Source organism: Ostrinia nubilalis, chromosome 29, assembly GCF_963855985.1.
Source record: "Ostrinia nubilalis chromosome 29, ilOstNubi1.1, whole genome shotgun sequence".
NCBI lineage: Eukaryota > Metazoa > Arthropoda > Insecta > Lepidoptera > Crambidae > Ostrinia > Ostrinia nubilalis.
In genome coordinates this window covers 821,906-838,590 of record NC_087116.1, presented here as the reverse complement: position 1 = coordinate 838,590, position 16,685 = coordinate 821,906, and the positions used below count along the sequence as shown (strand labels likewise).

At 37.1% G+C, this 16,685-nt stretch overlaps 1 protein-coding gene across 1 annotated transcript in view; it reads left to right on the top strand.

Moving 5' to 3' along the window:
* LOC135085654 (uncharacterized) overlaps window positions 1–16,685 on the top strand; it is an 85,224-nt gene that overhangs the window by 22,433 nt on the left and 46,106 nt on the right. The window contains exon 2 of the mRNA XM_063980421.1: window positions 8,025–9,345. Coding sequence (XP_063836491.1) covers window positions 8,029–9,345 — 1,317 coding nt within the window. The 5' untranslated portion in view covers window positions 8,025–8,028. The remainder of the gene's footprint in view (window positions 1–8,024; window positions 9,346–16,685) is intronic.

Here is a 16,685-nt window from a genome sequence, read left to right as displayed (position 1 = left end):
AAAACCAAAATAATGATCACACGTGTCCTCTTTAACAGATGGATAGCGATTAATCCCAACTTAACAGTTTTATAGCCATAAAAGTTGGCTCAAGCGTAACTATCTATTTTTTGAAGAAGTGACTCTGGATCCTTCTAAAGAAACATTTTTGGGGTAAAAACCTTTCCTATAATGAAATGAAGTTTAGAACTAGGCTTTTGAATGGTACCAATATTGGTGTGAAGTGGGGATGCATACGTTTGAAAGTGCTTGTCGCGGGTGGTGCGATTTAATTGCTGTCAAGTGTATTAGTATAGATAATAAACTAGCTTTTGCAACGGTTTTGCCTGCGTAAATTAGGTCTGTTATGACCTATGATTATAAGGGATAATGTAGCATTGTAATAATGAAAGAATTTTTAAAATCGGCTCTGTAGTTTTTGAGTTTATTCGTCACAAACATACAAAAAATAATAATAGTTATAAGTATCTTTTTTGCCATGTTCTTCTGACAATGTAAAATAAGACCACCCCCACTCTTCCCGTGGATGTCGTAAGAGGCGACTAAGGGACAAATATGCGAACATCAGGCCTCCCCAACCCGTCTGGCCAGCGTGGGGAGTGTAGGACAAATCCACTTGCCTCTGGTAAAGTAGAGGGTCGTGCTCCTGCAGTGGAGACTAAATGACCTGACGATGTTACATAATAGACTTATGACCTTATTAAATAGAGCACATTTTAGATGAAGATAAATACTCCATTGTATACTTAATGTTATTACAATGCAAAACACACATCCATTCGTACCTAATCAATATTTGCGATCTGGGAACAATATATTTTGATAGTCATCAAGGGTCTTAAAGACTTATATGGTTAGGTCGACTGTTAGAAGACACAACAAGTACAATTAAATATTGAATGACACAGTATAGTTTTGTCACGTAAATACTTCTATACTAATATTATAAATGCGAAAGTAACTCTGTCTGACTGTCTGCCCGTCTGTTTGTCTGTCACGCTATCACGCCTAAACCATTGAAGCGATTTTGATGAAATTTGGCATAGAGATAGTTTGAGTCCCGGGAAAGGAAAGGTTTTTGAAACAGGGACTCGCGCGATAACAACGCGTTGCGCAACGCGGGCGAAGCAGCGGGCGGAAAGCTAGTAATCTTATACAGTGTGAGTCACGTTAAAGTGTACATATGAAAATAGATGAAACTAGACCTATTTTTATCGACAAAAAAGAGGTCAAAAAATTTTTGAGATTTTTTTTTAATTTTTTATAGAATTTTTTTTCTTCCAATTACTTTTTGTAAAGAAAACGTAATAACTTTTAAACTAAGCGGTATATCTTGATAAAATAAAAACAATAATAATGCTAGATAACAGGCGATAATAAAAAATACATAAAATACACAAAAAAGGCCAACAAATAATAAAAAATGATACTTTTTGAAAAAAATCTGCTTTTAAATTCGTGTTTTTTTGGTTATTTGATAAATTTCTCCAAAAAATGCCCCTATAACCGGTGGTTTTTATAACTTTGTATTATTCTCTATCGTATTACTTTTGTAAAATCAAAAATCGCATGTCTCTATCCCTATCACAACGTTTGCAATGATCGTTTGAACTAAGCCTCTCGGGGCGCGCCATTCAACGCTTCGTTAACAACGAAACTGAAAATGGCTCTAGATTTGTAATTTTGATAAAGACAAGTTAGATTTCAAATAAAAACAAAAGATTTCGAAGTAAAATAAGCATTTAAGTTAAAATTAAAATTGTCTCTACCTGTAGCGGAGAATAATGTTGTGGCAGGCCTTTGTTCAAACGATCATAGCAAATGTTGTGATAGGGATAGAGACATGTGATTTTTGGTTTTACAAAGGTAATACGATAGAGAATAATAAAAAGTAATAAAAACCACCGGTTAATAGGGGCATTTTTTGGAGAAATTTATCAAATAACCAAATAAACACGAATTTAAAAGCAGATTTTTTTCAAAAATTATCATTTTTTATTATTTGTTTGCCTTTTTTGTGTATTTTATGTATTTTTTTAGTATCGCCTGTTATTTAGCATTATTACTGTTTTTATTTTATCAGGATATACCGCTTAGTTTAAAAGTTATTACGTTTTCTTTACAATAAGTAATTGGAAGAAAAAAAATTCTATAAAAAATTAAAAAAATCTCAAAAAATTTTTGACCTCTTTTTTGTCGATAAAAATAGGTCTAGTTTCATCTATTTTCATACGCACACCTAGATCTAAACTGAGACAACTCAAAAATTGTCAATTTTGACTTATACTTGTATTCAAATACTCGGTTATCATACGCATCTTTCCAACATAACAGGTTTAATAAAGCCTTAATCCATTTGCCGCTAGATGGCGATAACTTACTTTTGTTGAATCAACGCTTGTCAACCCCTTCCACCTAAACAAGCGTTTTGTCAGTTGACCTTCGCTAGTATCAGAGCAACTTATATTTTGTTACTATTTTGAGTTGAGTTGGTTTTGATGAATCAACTTGTGAATTTCTAGTTGGCGTAGTTTTGTTGGAACTAATTTCATTTCAATGTTTTTCTATACACAACGTGTAGTTTTGCATATTTCACCTAAAATCAGGTACAGTATGATAATCCCTGTTTCTCAATAGTGTTAGTTTTATTCAAACTATCTCCTGTTTTGTTTGAGAAGAGTGTTTTGAGTTAACTTATTATTGTTGGATAAGCAAAACTTACAGTGGATATTATTTTTATTTTCCGAAAAAAATTATGATGGGTCGTTTTCTTGTAAATATTTTAAGAGAACAGTCTAAAGATAATTAAAAGGCAATGTACAGACGACGGCACTTCAAGTTAAACACTGTAGTAACTTATGTAGTTGTAATACAAGTGTATAGTCTGATATTCTGTTGTCTGCACAAGAGATAAAACCTTCTTTATAATGTAGAAATATAAAATAATGTAGTAAAAAGGTCTATAATAAGTAAATAAATTAATAAATAAACATATCGATCGGTTGATGCTAAGAAAAAGTGGCTGAAGAAACTCAAACACCTATCATGTTCACCATGTCATGAAATCTTCATTTTTATCTCTTATGATGATCCAGATCGTATTCAAAATGAACTGTTTTCTCAAACAATTCCTAAATTGATCATTTAGGATATCGAAACATTCAATGAAAACCACTTTAATAGTGCAGGAAGAGGACTCAATCACATCTTGAAATTTTGAAATACAGAGGACCAAAGAACGTGTAGAGATGACATTTGAAAAGTTTTATGACACTAAAATCTTGCAAAAAATGTGGGCAACTAATTTGGTTTTAGACGAAAATTGGAATCAAGTTAAATGGCATGATATACAAATTTTAAGAGTGGAAAAGGAGAACTCGAATCTCAAAATGTCCAAAAAAAACTGATTCAAGTCTAAATGTACTTTATTATTTATACAAAGTCATTCTCCTAAAATGTAACAACTAAAAAAACTGCGATTAAAGGTAAAAAGGATAGATTTTTTGACCCAGTTTATATACAGGATTCTTTCACAGCCTATCAATAATCCAAAATAAAACTGAGTTTCATAACTTCCCTAACAAAAAATGTAGTAATACGTTTTTTTCGCCTCCTGAAAAATGCCCTTTTTTGAGTTGTCTCAGTTTAGATCTAGGTGTGCGATATGTACACTTTAACGTGACTCACACTGTATATCGTAAAATGTGAAGCTGCTTCTCAGCACTTGCCAAATGTTGTTCTCGAAGCGCGCTGGCAGGGTAAAAAGATGAGACATGTAGAGGCTCCTTAAGAGCAAAATATTTGACGATTTGTAAGTACTATTTTTAGTCTATACAAATAAAGAAAATTTTGACTTCGATTTATTAGATTCTATAGCGACCTCCCCGGCTTTTCACGGTGCTATGTATTCTTCTTCTTGTCGTGTCGACAACAAACCTACAGTGTCAGCCCAAAACTCCGCTACAAGAGTGGCGCTGTCAGTAGCATTCATTAAATCTTCCAGCGTGCAGTTGTTTGGGCACGCAGGGCACATCATGTGCCTCATCGACTGGGGAATACAACCACACTTGCCGTATCTATGAGTCTCAAATTTTACACGGGGGTTCCTTTTAGAACGTAGGGTAGGTAAACACGGGATTTCACAAAATTCAACCCCTAAGGGGGTAAAACGGGATCCACGCGTACGAAGTCGCGGGCGGCCGCTAGTTATACATACAAAACCTTCCTCTTGAATCACTCTATTAGCCAAGCTGAAGATCCTGACTGTACTAGACTATACAGAAGATAGATAAGTCCCATTAACTTAACTTTAGTTACTGCCTAACTTTACTGTGGTCGCCTACGCATAGCCTTAGACTGAGTCTGATTCATACGCCTTCGACTTCCATTTATATCGACACTTAGTACAGTAGAGGTGAAATGAGTAAATCTCTACATAGGTAGTTATCAGTGTTTAGCGTAGGCGTAGATATTTATAACAATTTGACAGCTCACACTTCACCCTGGTCCATAATTCATACGTTCAGCTCATGGCTGTCGAATTGCATGAAACTAGATGACCCGGCGAACTTTGTACCGCCTATGTTCATCAGAAATAATGTAGGATTGTAATGGTGAAAGAATTGTTCAAACCAGCCCAGTAGTTTCGGAGCCTTTACAATACGAAAAATCCGGGAATCTCGGGAAAGGAAACAAATACCGGGAATTATTAAAATCTAATTTCCCCCAGGACAAACTTGACCTTCACTGGTTGGGTTATTGGCGGTCAAGCTGTAAATCCTGGCTACACAGGAGTTGCAGGTGGGAACGAGAGGTGGGAATAGTCCCGTCAAGGTTGTACAAATGCACCTTACTGCAGCATTCCTGCACTGTGTACTTTAACGTGTGATGCATCGCTTCTAATTTGGTTCGGGCAACCTTGGACGCCGTCTTTGAACTTTTCTTCAAATAAATGACATTATATTCTTCGGCAGTTCTGTCGAATCATTAATTAAAATCAACTTTGTATCAGTTGAGATTGATTTAAGCGATAGGCTTTGGCCTTCTTACCTAAGTATTTGGACAAATCCTCAGTACCATAATATGAAAGCTAAAAATCTTGATTCAGAAACTAGGGGTAAGATAAAAGGAACAATCTAACCAATACATCAATACATCAGTGAACGACAGGCTTTTCGTAGGAAAGGATTAGGTAGTAAATTGTACCACAAAATTTCAATGGCTAATAAATTAGTTCTCGATTGGGTACCGTTTCAAAAATTAGGATAAAAACTATCCTGTTTTTCCCTGGCTCTCAAAAAGGTATCTCTATATCTTTCTAAAAGTATAATAAATTCAGTTCGATTTAAGCGTGAAAGAGTATTAGTAATTTAGTAATTTTTTTTTTTTTTACATATTAGTAGGTAATTAAGCTTTAATTTGACACTAAAATAGTGTCATATCCGACGAAATTCATTAAAAACATAACCCGCCTTCTCACAGGCGGGTAAGCCATCATCATTCCAAACAAAAGAGCCCCAGCGTTATAGTTCAAGGGCGTATATTTTAATACTAATATATACAAATTTATCTTCGACGTATCTTTAAATTCGAGTTAAAATAACTACGACTACGTCAATATTGGTTCCTCAAACATTGGTTTCTTAAATAGTAAAGAATCTGTGATAGGAATACCAAAAAATATTAACTACTATTTATTTATTGTCCTGAAGTAGTGGTAGGGTTAATACTGGGACGTGTAAAAGTGCTTTTTTAAGCCTATTTACAGAAATAAATGAGTTTTACTGAGTTTATACTGAGTTTTATTTAGCCCGCGACTTCGCACGCGTGAAAATAGTTTGAATAATATTTCCCGTTTTTGTGACATTTTTCTTTACTGCTCCGCCTCTATTGGCTGTAGGGTGATGTTATATAGCATAAAACCTACCTAAATAAATGGACTATCCAACACAAAATAACTTTTCAAATCGGACCAGTAGTTCCTGAGATTAGCGCGTTCAAACAAACAATTTTTTTTTACTTTTGTAAATAGAAAAGTTTGTTAAAATTGCGAGTCTAATGCCCGTTTTCACCATCAATCCCTTAAGCGTTTGCTAACTAAACATCACTTTGGTTAAACGATCGCCTAAACTGCCCACTAACCTAAGTTCGTTTTCACCATGCTATAGTAAACCTAAGTAGGGACTCTTTTGTTAGGTGGCGTTTCTTCGTGCGCCTAGTGACGTTTGAAAAACCGGTAATTTCCGATAAAATATTTTATTGGGAATATCTTACGTATTTCACAGAAACAAATGAAATAAAAGTAAAATTAAGAAATAGTTGACCAAAACTGATGTCTTTTTGTATTTTTGAGTTATTATTAAAGACAAAAAAGATATTTGGGCTATTATGTAATCTGTGGTTTGGGTGCATAATGTAATTCCTTTGCCTTAAAAAAAGTAAATGTCAAGATGACTGCTGCACCACATTAAAAATAAAAATGTACAATGTGTACATATTGATTTTGATAGATATTTTGTTGAGTTCTGTGAGTAGTTTTGTGCGATTTTACGATAAAAACGACAATGGAAAAAAGAAATGAAGCAATATTTTTCCCTCAAGGAAAAAGATAAATTGGTTTACTTGCCCACAAGGATACTGTACGAGCACGTTAGCATCGACCGCGACCTACGTGCTAGCCGACTGGCCCATGAACCCTCAACGTGCACCGTAGGCACTCTACACCGACGGCACATTGGACTGGACACATTGAATTGTGTAAATCTTGTATATAGCAATAGCATAACAGTAATAAACCAGATATCAACCGTCCGCGTTGTGTTTCATTTACCCCCACTGAGGCCAAGAAAGCCTTAGTGCAGCCCTCCTTCCTATCAAATCTTTATTGTATCTAATTATAAGGTATTGTTAGGGCTCTAGGGACTACAAACGAAGCCAGAAATATAGCTTGGTTATGAAATAAGTTATGAGTGACCAATACCTACTATCTATACCGTATGTAATCCTGTCTCACTCTATAATATTTGTATATGTAGCCGCCTGAATAAACTTGAGTGAAAAAGTGTTTCCACTGTCTCAATTGCATAAAAAGCTTCAAAAAAATCATTTCATTCGGTTTCCATTCTGCCGAATAGGCGTGATTGACAATATAACTGTCACCTAACACTTAGGCGGCCGAAAATCGGGCCCCTGTTTTAAAGTGCTCCCTTAAGGCCTAAGATGTCCCTTATGTGTTGGTGAAAACGAAATTCCTGTTAGGTATTACCTAATATTTCATAAAGGTCGCTTTAAAATTAGGGATTGATGGTGAAAACGGGCATAAGTTACTTAAAACGAGTTTGATTTTACATAAAAGTTATTTGTATTGATGATAAACCATAATTATATCATCGAATATGTATTTGTCCCTATTGTGTATTGACTCGCCTTAAAACGGACTTTAAACTCATCAACACCTGTTTATAATCAACCAGTTTTGTTGACAGTATCCGTAATAAATCAAAATTAATATTTTTTGTAATTCAAGATTATGTCATAAATACCTATCTTCATTTTATTAATGCGATTGTTAATTTTTGTTGAATCATCCTAGTCATAATAAAATGGCGGCTTTTGTTAATAAATCTTCAGTGAAACAAAACTCAATTAAAATGTCTTTCAAGTTATTAAATAAAAAACTTAACGGGTTTTAAGACTGAAAATATATGTATAAACACTCAATAATATATTACGGCAGATAATCAAATCAAATCAAAACATTTTCTCAATATTTAATACTCAACACTCAATCGTTTATTGCATAACCACATTAGCACATTCACATTAGGTCTTACAATTTAGGCAGTTATAAAATGATGTATTTAATAAATTATATTCTTTTAATTTAACCTTTGAGTAATTTAGACATAGCTTACCCCTCAATTGAGGCCAAGTTTGTCTCAGTGGAAAGTTAAACTGTCATTGGACCCGCAACGACTTTAATAATATTGTGTACCAAAATTGACGTACCCTTTCTCTTGTTCCAGAAAAATGAAGCCACTACAGGCAGTGGTGGCCATCTGCCTGGTACTCGCCATAGGCGCTCGCTCCGAAACCCTCGAGAACACCAAGGAGTCTACCAAAGACGTCATATCAGAATCTGAACAAAGCGAACCTCAAGCAAGAGCCGAACGCTGCACAACTTGCTCAGGAGGCGTCAAGCTAAGCTTCAAATCTCCCAACGATGTGCTTGCAGCGATCCAAGCGCTGCCCGGAGGAGAAGTCCACACTCAGCAGTCTTTCGAAGGCTGCTCAAGCGACAAGGGCTGCGCTGGACTAAAAGTGAAAGACGGACGCGTCGTCGAAAAATTCGGAAACGTAGACGCGTTCCAAGCAGCTGCAGCCGCTGATACTGGCAACGAATTCCAGTTCCATGCTGGCGGTGGTTTGGGAAATGTCTTTGAAGGTGGCATCCCTGATGGAGGTCCATTCTGGTGGATGAACCAGAACTCGCCATTCAAAAACGGCGCCGCTGGTGGAAACTTCGAGAAATTCAGCAAATCGTCCAGCTCTTTCACTAGCAGCGGAACAGCAGGCGCTGGTGGTGTTGATATCGCTGCGAATCCATTCCTGAACGGTGATTTCTCGAAATTGGCAGGAGGATTCGGTGCTGGTGCCGAATCTAAGCCCGGATTCTCGTCTTCTTCATTCGAATCGTCGTCTTTCAGTTCTTCAAGCAAAGGGGACGTTGATATCTCGAAGAACCCCTTCCTGAATGGAGGCGTTAAGTTCGGACAGAACGGTTTCGCCGCGCAAGGCGGATTTGGAGCTGGAAGCGCGCAGTTTGGCGCTGGAGCGGCCGGTGCTGGTCAATCAGGCGCAGGACAAGCCGCTAGTCAATTTGGAGCAAGCCAGAGCGCTTTCTCCGCATCTAACAACGCATTCGGAGCTCAGGGCAGCCAAGGAGCTGGAGCTGGAAACAGCGGGCTCACATCAGGATCAGCTCAAGGTGGTGCCTTCGGCGGCGGCTTCTCAGGCTCTGCCTTCAATGCTGCTTCCAACAAATTCGGTGCTTCAGGATATACCGGATCTTCTCCCAGCCCATTCACGGCTTCAACCGGTTCCAACGTGAATCTGATCCAAAGCTCCCAAAAGGGCAGCGAATTCGACTTCGAACAGCAGCAGCAAACCCAACAGAACATCGATGAGGCTTTCCAGTCGACTGGAAATGTGCATGCCCATGAGCATTCTGGTGGAGACTTGCAGCAGACCTGTGCTGGACAAGGCTACGTGTGCGTCCACAAGGCTCAGTGCAACAACGGTGTAGTGAACACGAACGGAGCTGGCGTTATTCAGGCGAGAACCCAGGTGAGTCGTCTTGGATTTTTTTCGTTCTTGTAACATGCAATAGGTTAGAATATTATGAACAGATTTGTGATTTTAAGCACACTTATCAACCCAGAAACGAATCGTAACCGTATCAACTCGAGACGGTCAGTATTCTTTGTATGAAACTTCGTACTGCAACACACACTATTCCGCGTAACGTAAACGCCTCGCTTCGCGGTTGACAGCACGGTGTTGGTCCTTTTCCGGGTTGATTAGTGTTATATGACCTTAAAAGCGATGAGAGCAGAATCCTTTCTGGAATTTTCTCCATGGTCAACTCTGGCCCAAAATTATAGGTAATCTTTCAGCGGTGCAGTTTGCGTTCTTAACTCGTGCCCGCACGAACAAATCGCATCAATACAAAATGTAGGAACTGACAAAGTGATGCAGGCTGCATTCACTTCGACCTGACCACAGCCCGCAGAACGCATGTGTGGCAAATCCTTGACTAAACAATGCCAATAATTGTTTTCAAATTATCATCATCTACTGTCTAAGACAATCTATAATGTCTTCGGGCTATATTAAATGGTCAAGGCACACAAGATTCCACCGTCTTATAGGTCATCATTAAATAGGCATTATATGGACATTAAACAACTATGTAACATACTGTTAACACTACAAAATAAACACACTCTTAGCTGCTAAAGAACCAATCAAATTACTTTTTATCTTCGTTCGTTTCAATCAAAAATTGACCCTTTAAATGAATTTACCAGAGGCAAATGGAGGATTTGTCCTACACTCCCCACGCTGGCCAGACGGGTTGGGGAGGCCTGATGCTCGCATATTTTTCCCTTAGTCACCTTTTATGATATTTTGTTCCCAATGATACATTTTATCAAGAGATAAAAAGTTTGCGATAAATAAATATAGTATGACTATTTAGAGCGCTTTCACACTTAGGCGATTTAAAATTTCATACTATGTGACAACGGATACATGCCTTCACATTATAAAAACGCCGCTGTCGCGCACTGCTGTTGCTTATGTGAAGTGAAGCGCTTTTATAGCGTTATTGAGCTATGTTCAAATTACAATTACCTACAGTCAAGTAACTTTTACAGTGAAGCCATGTATTAACATTAAGCAACATTTGTTGATAAACTGTTTATGACTAGTGTGAAACAAGTTTACCATTAACACAGGTTTCTGAAACTTGGCCGTCCACACTTGCTCACCACTCATAGCGAGGAGCACGGCAACATGTATCATAAACAATGTTTCATCACCTATTTTTATGGACTGTTTATAAACTGTTTACAGAGATGATGATGATTATGAAACTTTGTCTATGAACAGTTTAAAAACAGTGTTTATCAACAAATGTTGCCTAATGAATACATGGCTTGACAAAATGTGACAAACTACATTTCGCGGACAAAATCGCGGACAAAAGCCAGTTAGTTAACTTGAACTGTACTTAGACCAATCATCAATAATATTGTTTTGTATACGTCCGCATTGCAAAACAAACGTGGTTTACAAATTTATCAAACGCTATCTTACTAAAAGGTTGGCCTGTCAATGATACCATCAAACGTGACCTTTATGTCATCGCGACCTTTGCTTTTTGTGTATTTAACTAACTGTAGGCAGTTTCTGCAAGAGTGACCTGTAGGTCTTCGGTTCGGTTCCCTGCTGGGACATAGTACTAGCTTTCCGCCCGCGGCTTCGCCCGCGTGGAATTTGTCTGTCACAGAAAAACTTTATCGCGCGCGTCCCTGTTTCCAAAACCGGGAAAAACTATCCTATGTCCTTTCCCGGGGCCCAAACTATCTCTATGCCAAATATAATGAAAATCGATTCAGTGGTTTAGGCGTAAAAGCAAGACAGACAGATAGACAGACGAGTTACTTTCGCATTTATCTGGGGGCACGGCAGTGCCCCCACCAAGTCGAGCAAAAAAGCGGCACGGCCGTACCATCCTTTTCTCGAAGCAATTCAGGCCATTTTCGACCCCCTGTAACTTCGTTGTGGATAAAACTAGAAGACTGAATTTTCAGTAACCATGTAGGCATTGTAAAGACACGGTATATTTCAAATTTCATTCAATTTGAACCAGTAGTTTAAGAATTATAACGGGTCAAAGTTTCTTAATTTTGTCACTCACTGACTCACCGATCATCAAAACTCTAAGGCACTTCTAGCAAACCTAGAAGCTTCAAATTTGGAATATAAGTAGTGTTTGGTGTATGAATCAAGGAAAAACTAAAATATTTGGGGGCACGGTAGTGCAACCGCCAAGTCGAGTAAAATTTTTCAATTTCGGTCCAGTTTTCTAGATACATAACTGCTGTCTACAAAATACAAAAAGAAATGAGATCCCATCAAAAACAATACTTGTCAAAAAAACCAAGTCTCGCAACTCAGTTGTTCTACGGTAAAAAGTTGTGAGATCCATGTAATACCAAGTCTAGGCCAGGAAATCTTTAACGTTTTACATAAATATATTGACTTGGCCATCGCATGAAAACACGTGTAAATTAAATTATTTAGTGCGATGGCCAAGTCAATAATTTATGTAAAACGTTAAAGATTTCCTGGCCTGGACTTGGTATTACATGGATCTCACAACTTTTTACCGTAGAACAACTGAGTTGCGAGACTTGGTTTTTTTGACAAGTATTGTTTTTGATGGGATAATATTATAGTACAGACTAGCTTTGTATGCGTGAAAATAGTTTGAATAATATTTCCCGTTTTTGCAACATTTTCCTTTACTGCTCCGCCCCTATTGGTTGTAGGGTAATGTTATATAGCCTAAAACCTTCCTCGATAAATGGGCTATCCTATATCATATAATATCTAGTTCCTGAGATTAGCGTGTTCAAACAAACAAACTCTTCAGCTTTAGGTACTAGCGGCCGTCCGCGATAAGAGTTTCGTTCGCGTGGATCCCGTTTTACCAAGGAGGTTGAATTTTGCAAAATCCCGTCTTAATAAGCACCTACGTTATAAAAGAAACTCCCATGCAAAATTTGAGACTCCTAGTACTTGTAGTTTCTGAGATTTCGTAATGAGTGAGTCAGTCAATCAGTGACCTTTCGCTTTTATAGATATACATAGATTGAGCTTATATAGGTTCCGAAACTGCTGGACCGATTTGGAAATGTCTTTCACCATTAGAGTCATCTACATCATTTCTGATGAACATAGACGGTCCGACGACCTCATAAAGGTAGCAGGAAGGCGCTGGATGCAGGCCGCTACCAACCGTGCGATGTGGAAGTCATTGGGGGAGGCCTATGTTCAGCAGTGGACGTCCTGTGGCTGAAATGATGAAGATGATGATGACAGGCGGTAGGAAATTCATCAGGTCAGCTAGTAGGCTTAAACACACCTCCTCTGCGATGTCGGCTAAAAGACTCATCTCGCTATCCTTCATAAGGACGTATTGATAATAAATTAACATACTCAGAATTACAAAACTGGCTACAGGAAGGCTTGAAGCGATATCTTTATAAATGATTAATTTATTTCTGTTTTGGGGTTCCGTAGAGATGAGCAAAAACGTGGGCACTTATATTATCAGTGTAAAAGTGTAGTTTTTTGGAAAAAATACTCTTTCATCTAAAAATAATTTGTAATCTAAATTTTGTCAATATAAGTAAATCAACATAATTATTATAATTTTTCCCTTTAATTTACTTTTTTATACAGAACAAGGCAGTTATATGACCACAATCGCACATGATGTTAAGTGTGATGCAGTCTAGGATGGTATACATTTATTATCTGCCCTGAAAGTGCTTATTCCTTCTCGCTCAAGAAAAAATATTTTCAAGAAAAGATCGAGTTCGAGAAAGACTACAAATAAAATTGATATAGAAAGAGCAAGTTGTGTCTTCACAGTTTTTAAAGTAAACTGGCTGAATGACTAATCATTATTCATATTAAAATTCATTCAAATTAATTTAGTTAATATTCATTTTACGTATTAAAAATTTTCTAGGCCAAATCCTTTGGCAAATTAGAGAGTTTTGTCCTTCTGCAGTGGAGACTGAATGACCTGATGCTGATGATTCATTTAAGAAAATAATACAGCAGATTAGATAATAATATTCTATGATAACATGAAGTCATTTTTATGAAGTTGTGTCCTCATAATCATCATCATCATTTCAGCCATAGGACGTCCACTGCTGAACATAGGCCTCCCCCAATGCTTTCCATGTTGATCGATTGGTAGCGGCCTGCGTCCAGCGCTTCCCTGCTACCTTTATGATGTCGTCGGTCCACCTTGTTGGTGTGTGTCCTAATATCATTAAGCTAAGGCGAAAAATACTATGAAAAATGTATACGGAACCTAATGACGTCAACTCAACTCTCATAAAGTATTTTTGAAGACGATTTATGATTCAAGGTGCTTTAAAAGAAACCAGGATGTGGTGATGACAAATATGCCTTATGGTTATGGTCATGGCAAGGGTAAAGTGCTTATTGAAGACTAGCTTTTGCCCGCGACTTCGTCCACAAAAAAGATCGGATTACATAACACATAACGTTGTGTAGTGGCTTATAAACTCAATCTATATCTATAAAAGCGAGAGGTCACTGACTGACTGACTGACTCACTCATCACGAAATCTCAGAAACTACAAGTGCTAGGAGACTAAAATTTTACATCGGATTCCTTTTAGAACTTAGGTGCTCACTAAGACGGGATTTTGCAAAATTCAACCCCTAAGGAGGTAAAACGGAGTCCACACGCACGAAGTAGCGGGCGGCCGCTAGTATCGTTCTAAAATTCATCATTTATAAGGTCGTCTGTCCATCGAGCGGGTGGTTGACGCTCACTGATTTGCGATGTCCTCATAATATTAACACCCGTATTCACAAACGATGCTTGCTTAATTGAAGCAGCAAATCGGACGCACAGCGTTGAATAGAGTTCTGTGATTGGTTCATATGTCACCCTGTGCGTCCACACGCACTGTGAGACCTCATAGTAATGTTTGTGAATACGGGCGTCAATAACATTATAAAAATTCATCATTTTTAAGATCGTCTGTTCATCGAGCGGTCATAATACGCTCATTAATTTGCTTTGTCCTTAAAATATTTTGACAATAATGTCGAGTTATATCCTAATGTCTGGTATATTCTACGTTAAGAAGGAAGCTTTAAATTTATGTAAATACATAGATGGAGACGGACTTAAGCAATTGTGGAAAACATCGCATTAATAGATAGCTAAAACATGTACGGTCAGCAAAGTTATTGTAAAAATATTGTGGCCGATTTTTTTTCCAATATCTAATGAAAATTAAAATCAATATCAAAATATTTATATTAGACTAGCTTTCCGCCCGCGGCTTCGCGCGCGTGGACCGCTGAACCCTATGTTTTTCCAAAAATAAAATTTAGCCTATGTTACTCGTGGATAATGTAGCTTTCGAATGGTGAAAGAATTTAAAAAAATGGTCCAGTAGTTTTTGAGCCTATTCATTACAACCAAACAAACAAACATACAAAATAGAACACTAAGAAATAACATAGTATAAAACTAATATTGTGACGAGTAAAAGAGCTTTTTAAAAGCTTTTTTATCCACAATGGAGAAACTCTTGGCCTATGTCTCACCTGATGGAAAGTGTCGATCTTACTTGCAACTGCCGAATCGTAACAATACTATTCTGTAATCTATAACGAAGTCAGAATTAAATAATAGTAATTTGTAATGGTTAAACTATGTATTTATTTATACCTGTTGCTATCTTTTTTGCTGACTCTACCAACAAATCTCGATGTCCTTTGTACACAGTTTCGTAGCCGATCCCGCGACCTGTTGCCAAACTGATTTTTATTTGCCATGCGTTTGAGACACGTTGTTGCGATAAAACGATAATAGATGGCGCTGTGTGTCTTTTAAATCGCAGTAATGGTTGGTTGTTTGTTTGGATATGAAATTAATACGTGTATTGTTCTATTATTGTTGCTTTTTGAGCCTAGCTTTTGGTGTTTGAGTCCCATTGGTAGCCGTATTACATATTTCAAAGTACATTTCATATTCAAGTTCTTTATTAGTAAGTTGGCACTTTTTGGGCCACTTATACACGTCCCATGACGACCGGCTGTCATGGAAATCCTTGGGGGAGGCCTTTGTCCAGCAGTGGACGTCATTTGGCTGAAATGAACGATACACGTCTCACATAATATAGCTTGCCTACCACTTCGGGACAACATATGGGCTGGAGCTGGGAAGTCGAACCTTAATTTCGTTAAACTTAACATAGGAGATGTTCTTCTGATTAATTTCGTTGCGGTTCCAATGACAGTTTAACTTTCCCCGGGACAAACTTGACCTTCACTGGGTGGGTTATTGGCGGTCAAGCTGTAGATCCTGGCTACACAGGAGTTGCAGCGGTGGGAACGAGAGGTGATACTTAAATCACAAATTTAAGATCTACACTGTCTAAATATTTTCAATTTACCGCACAGACTTGTATTAAAACGTGTCGCATATTTCAAGTGTGACTCATAGATAGACAAACTTGACAGCTGTTTAACATATAAATGTTTATGTTTATGAGTTAGCGACTAACGAAACTTATCTTGGAAAATGTAGGTATAATTTTGATATTTTAATACTTTTAATAAACTACACATATCGTAGATAATAAATACAGAGTAATTTTCTTATCAGTATCCAATTTTTTTGATAAACTCTATCGAATAATTTAACAATACAACTTTATCTTAATTTTTTTAATCGTGATTTTTCGGGAAAAAATTTTCGAAAATCTAATTCGCGGGTGCTCATTTCTTAATTTTTAAAGGTTAAGCTTATTTTCGCGCACCATTATGTCAATTAAGCTTTGGAGATAACTATGTATACGTATTTTTCTAATGAACGAAGCAAATTATTCACATGTGCCAATTTTGAAAAAAAAAAATTATACGTAAATTGATTAAGTTACTGATTCTGAATTGCTCCTAATAATTTGGATACTGATAACAAAATCACCCATATGAGAAAGTAGCTCTGTCTGTTAGGTACTTATAATGTGCCACTATGATGCACTGAAGTAACGAGAATTTACTAAGTAATAAATAATTCTCAGTACCATTTATTACTTACATAATAGTAATGAATGGCTATCTGTCCGTCCTACCGTTAGCGTCTTGGGAACTAATTAGTAAAATTAATTAAAAGATTCAAATAAAGGTTAATGAAACCAGTTTGATTTGGTAATGTTTTGATGCGGATAACCTTTAAACTTAGAAACTCCCAGTCCTACATTAGGTCTGTATTTCAAAACTACGCTTAAAACTAGATTCAATTTCACTGCAGGAGCACGTCTCTAATTTAC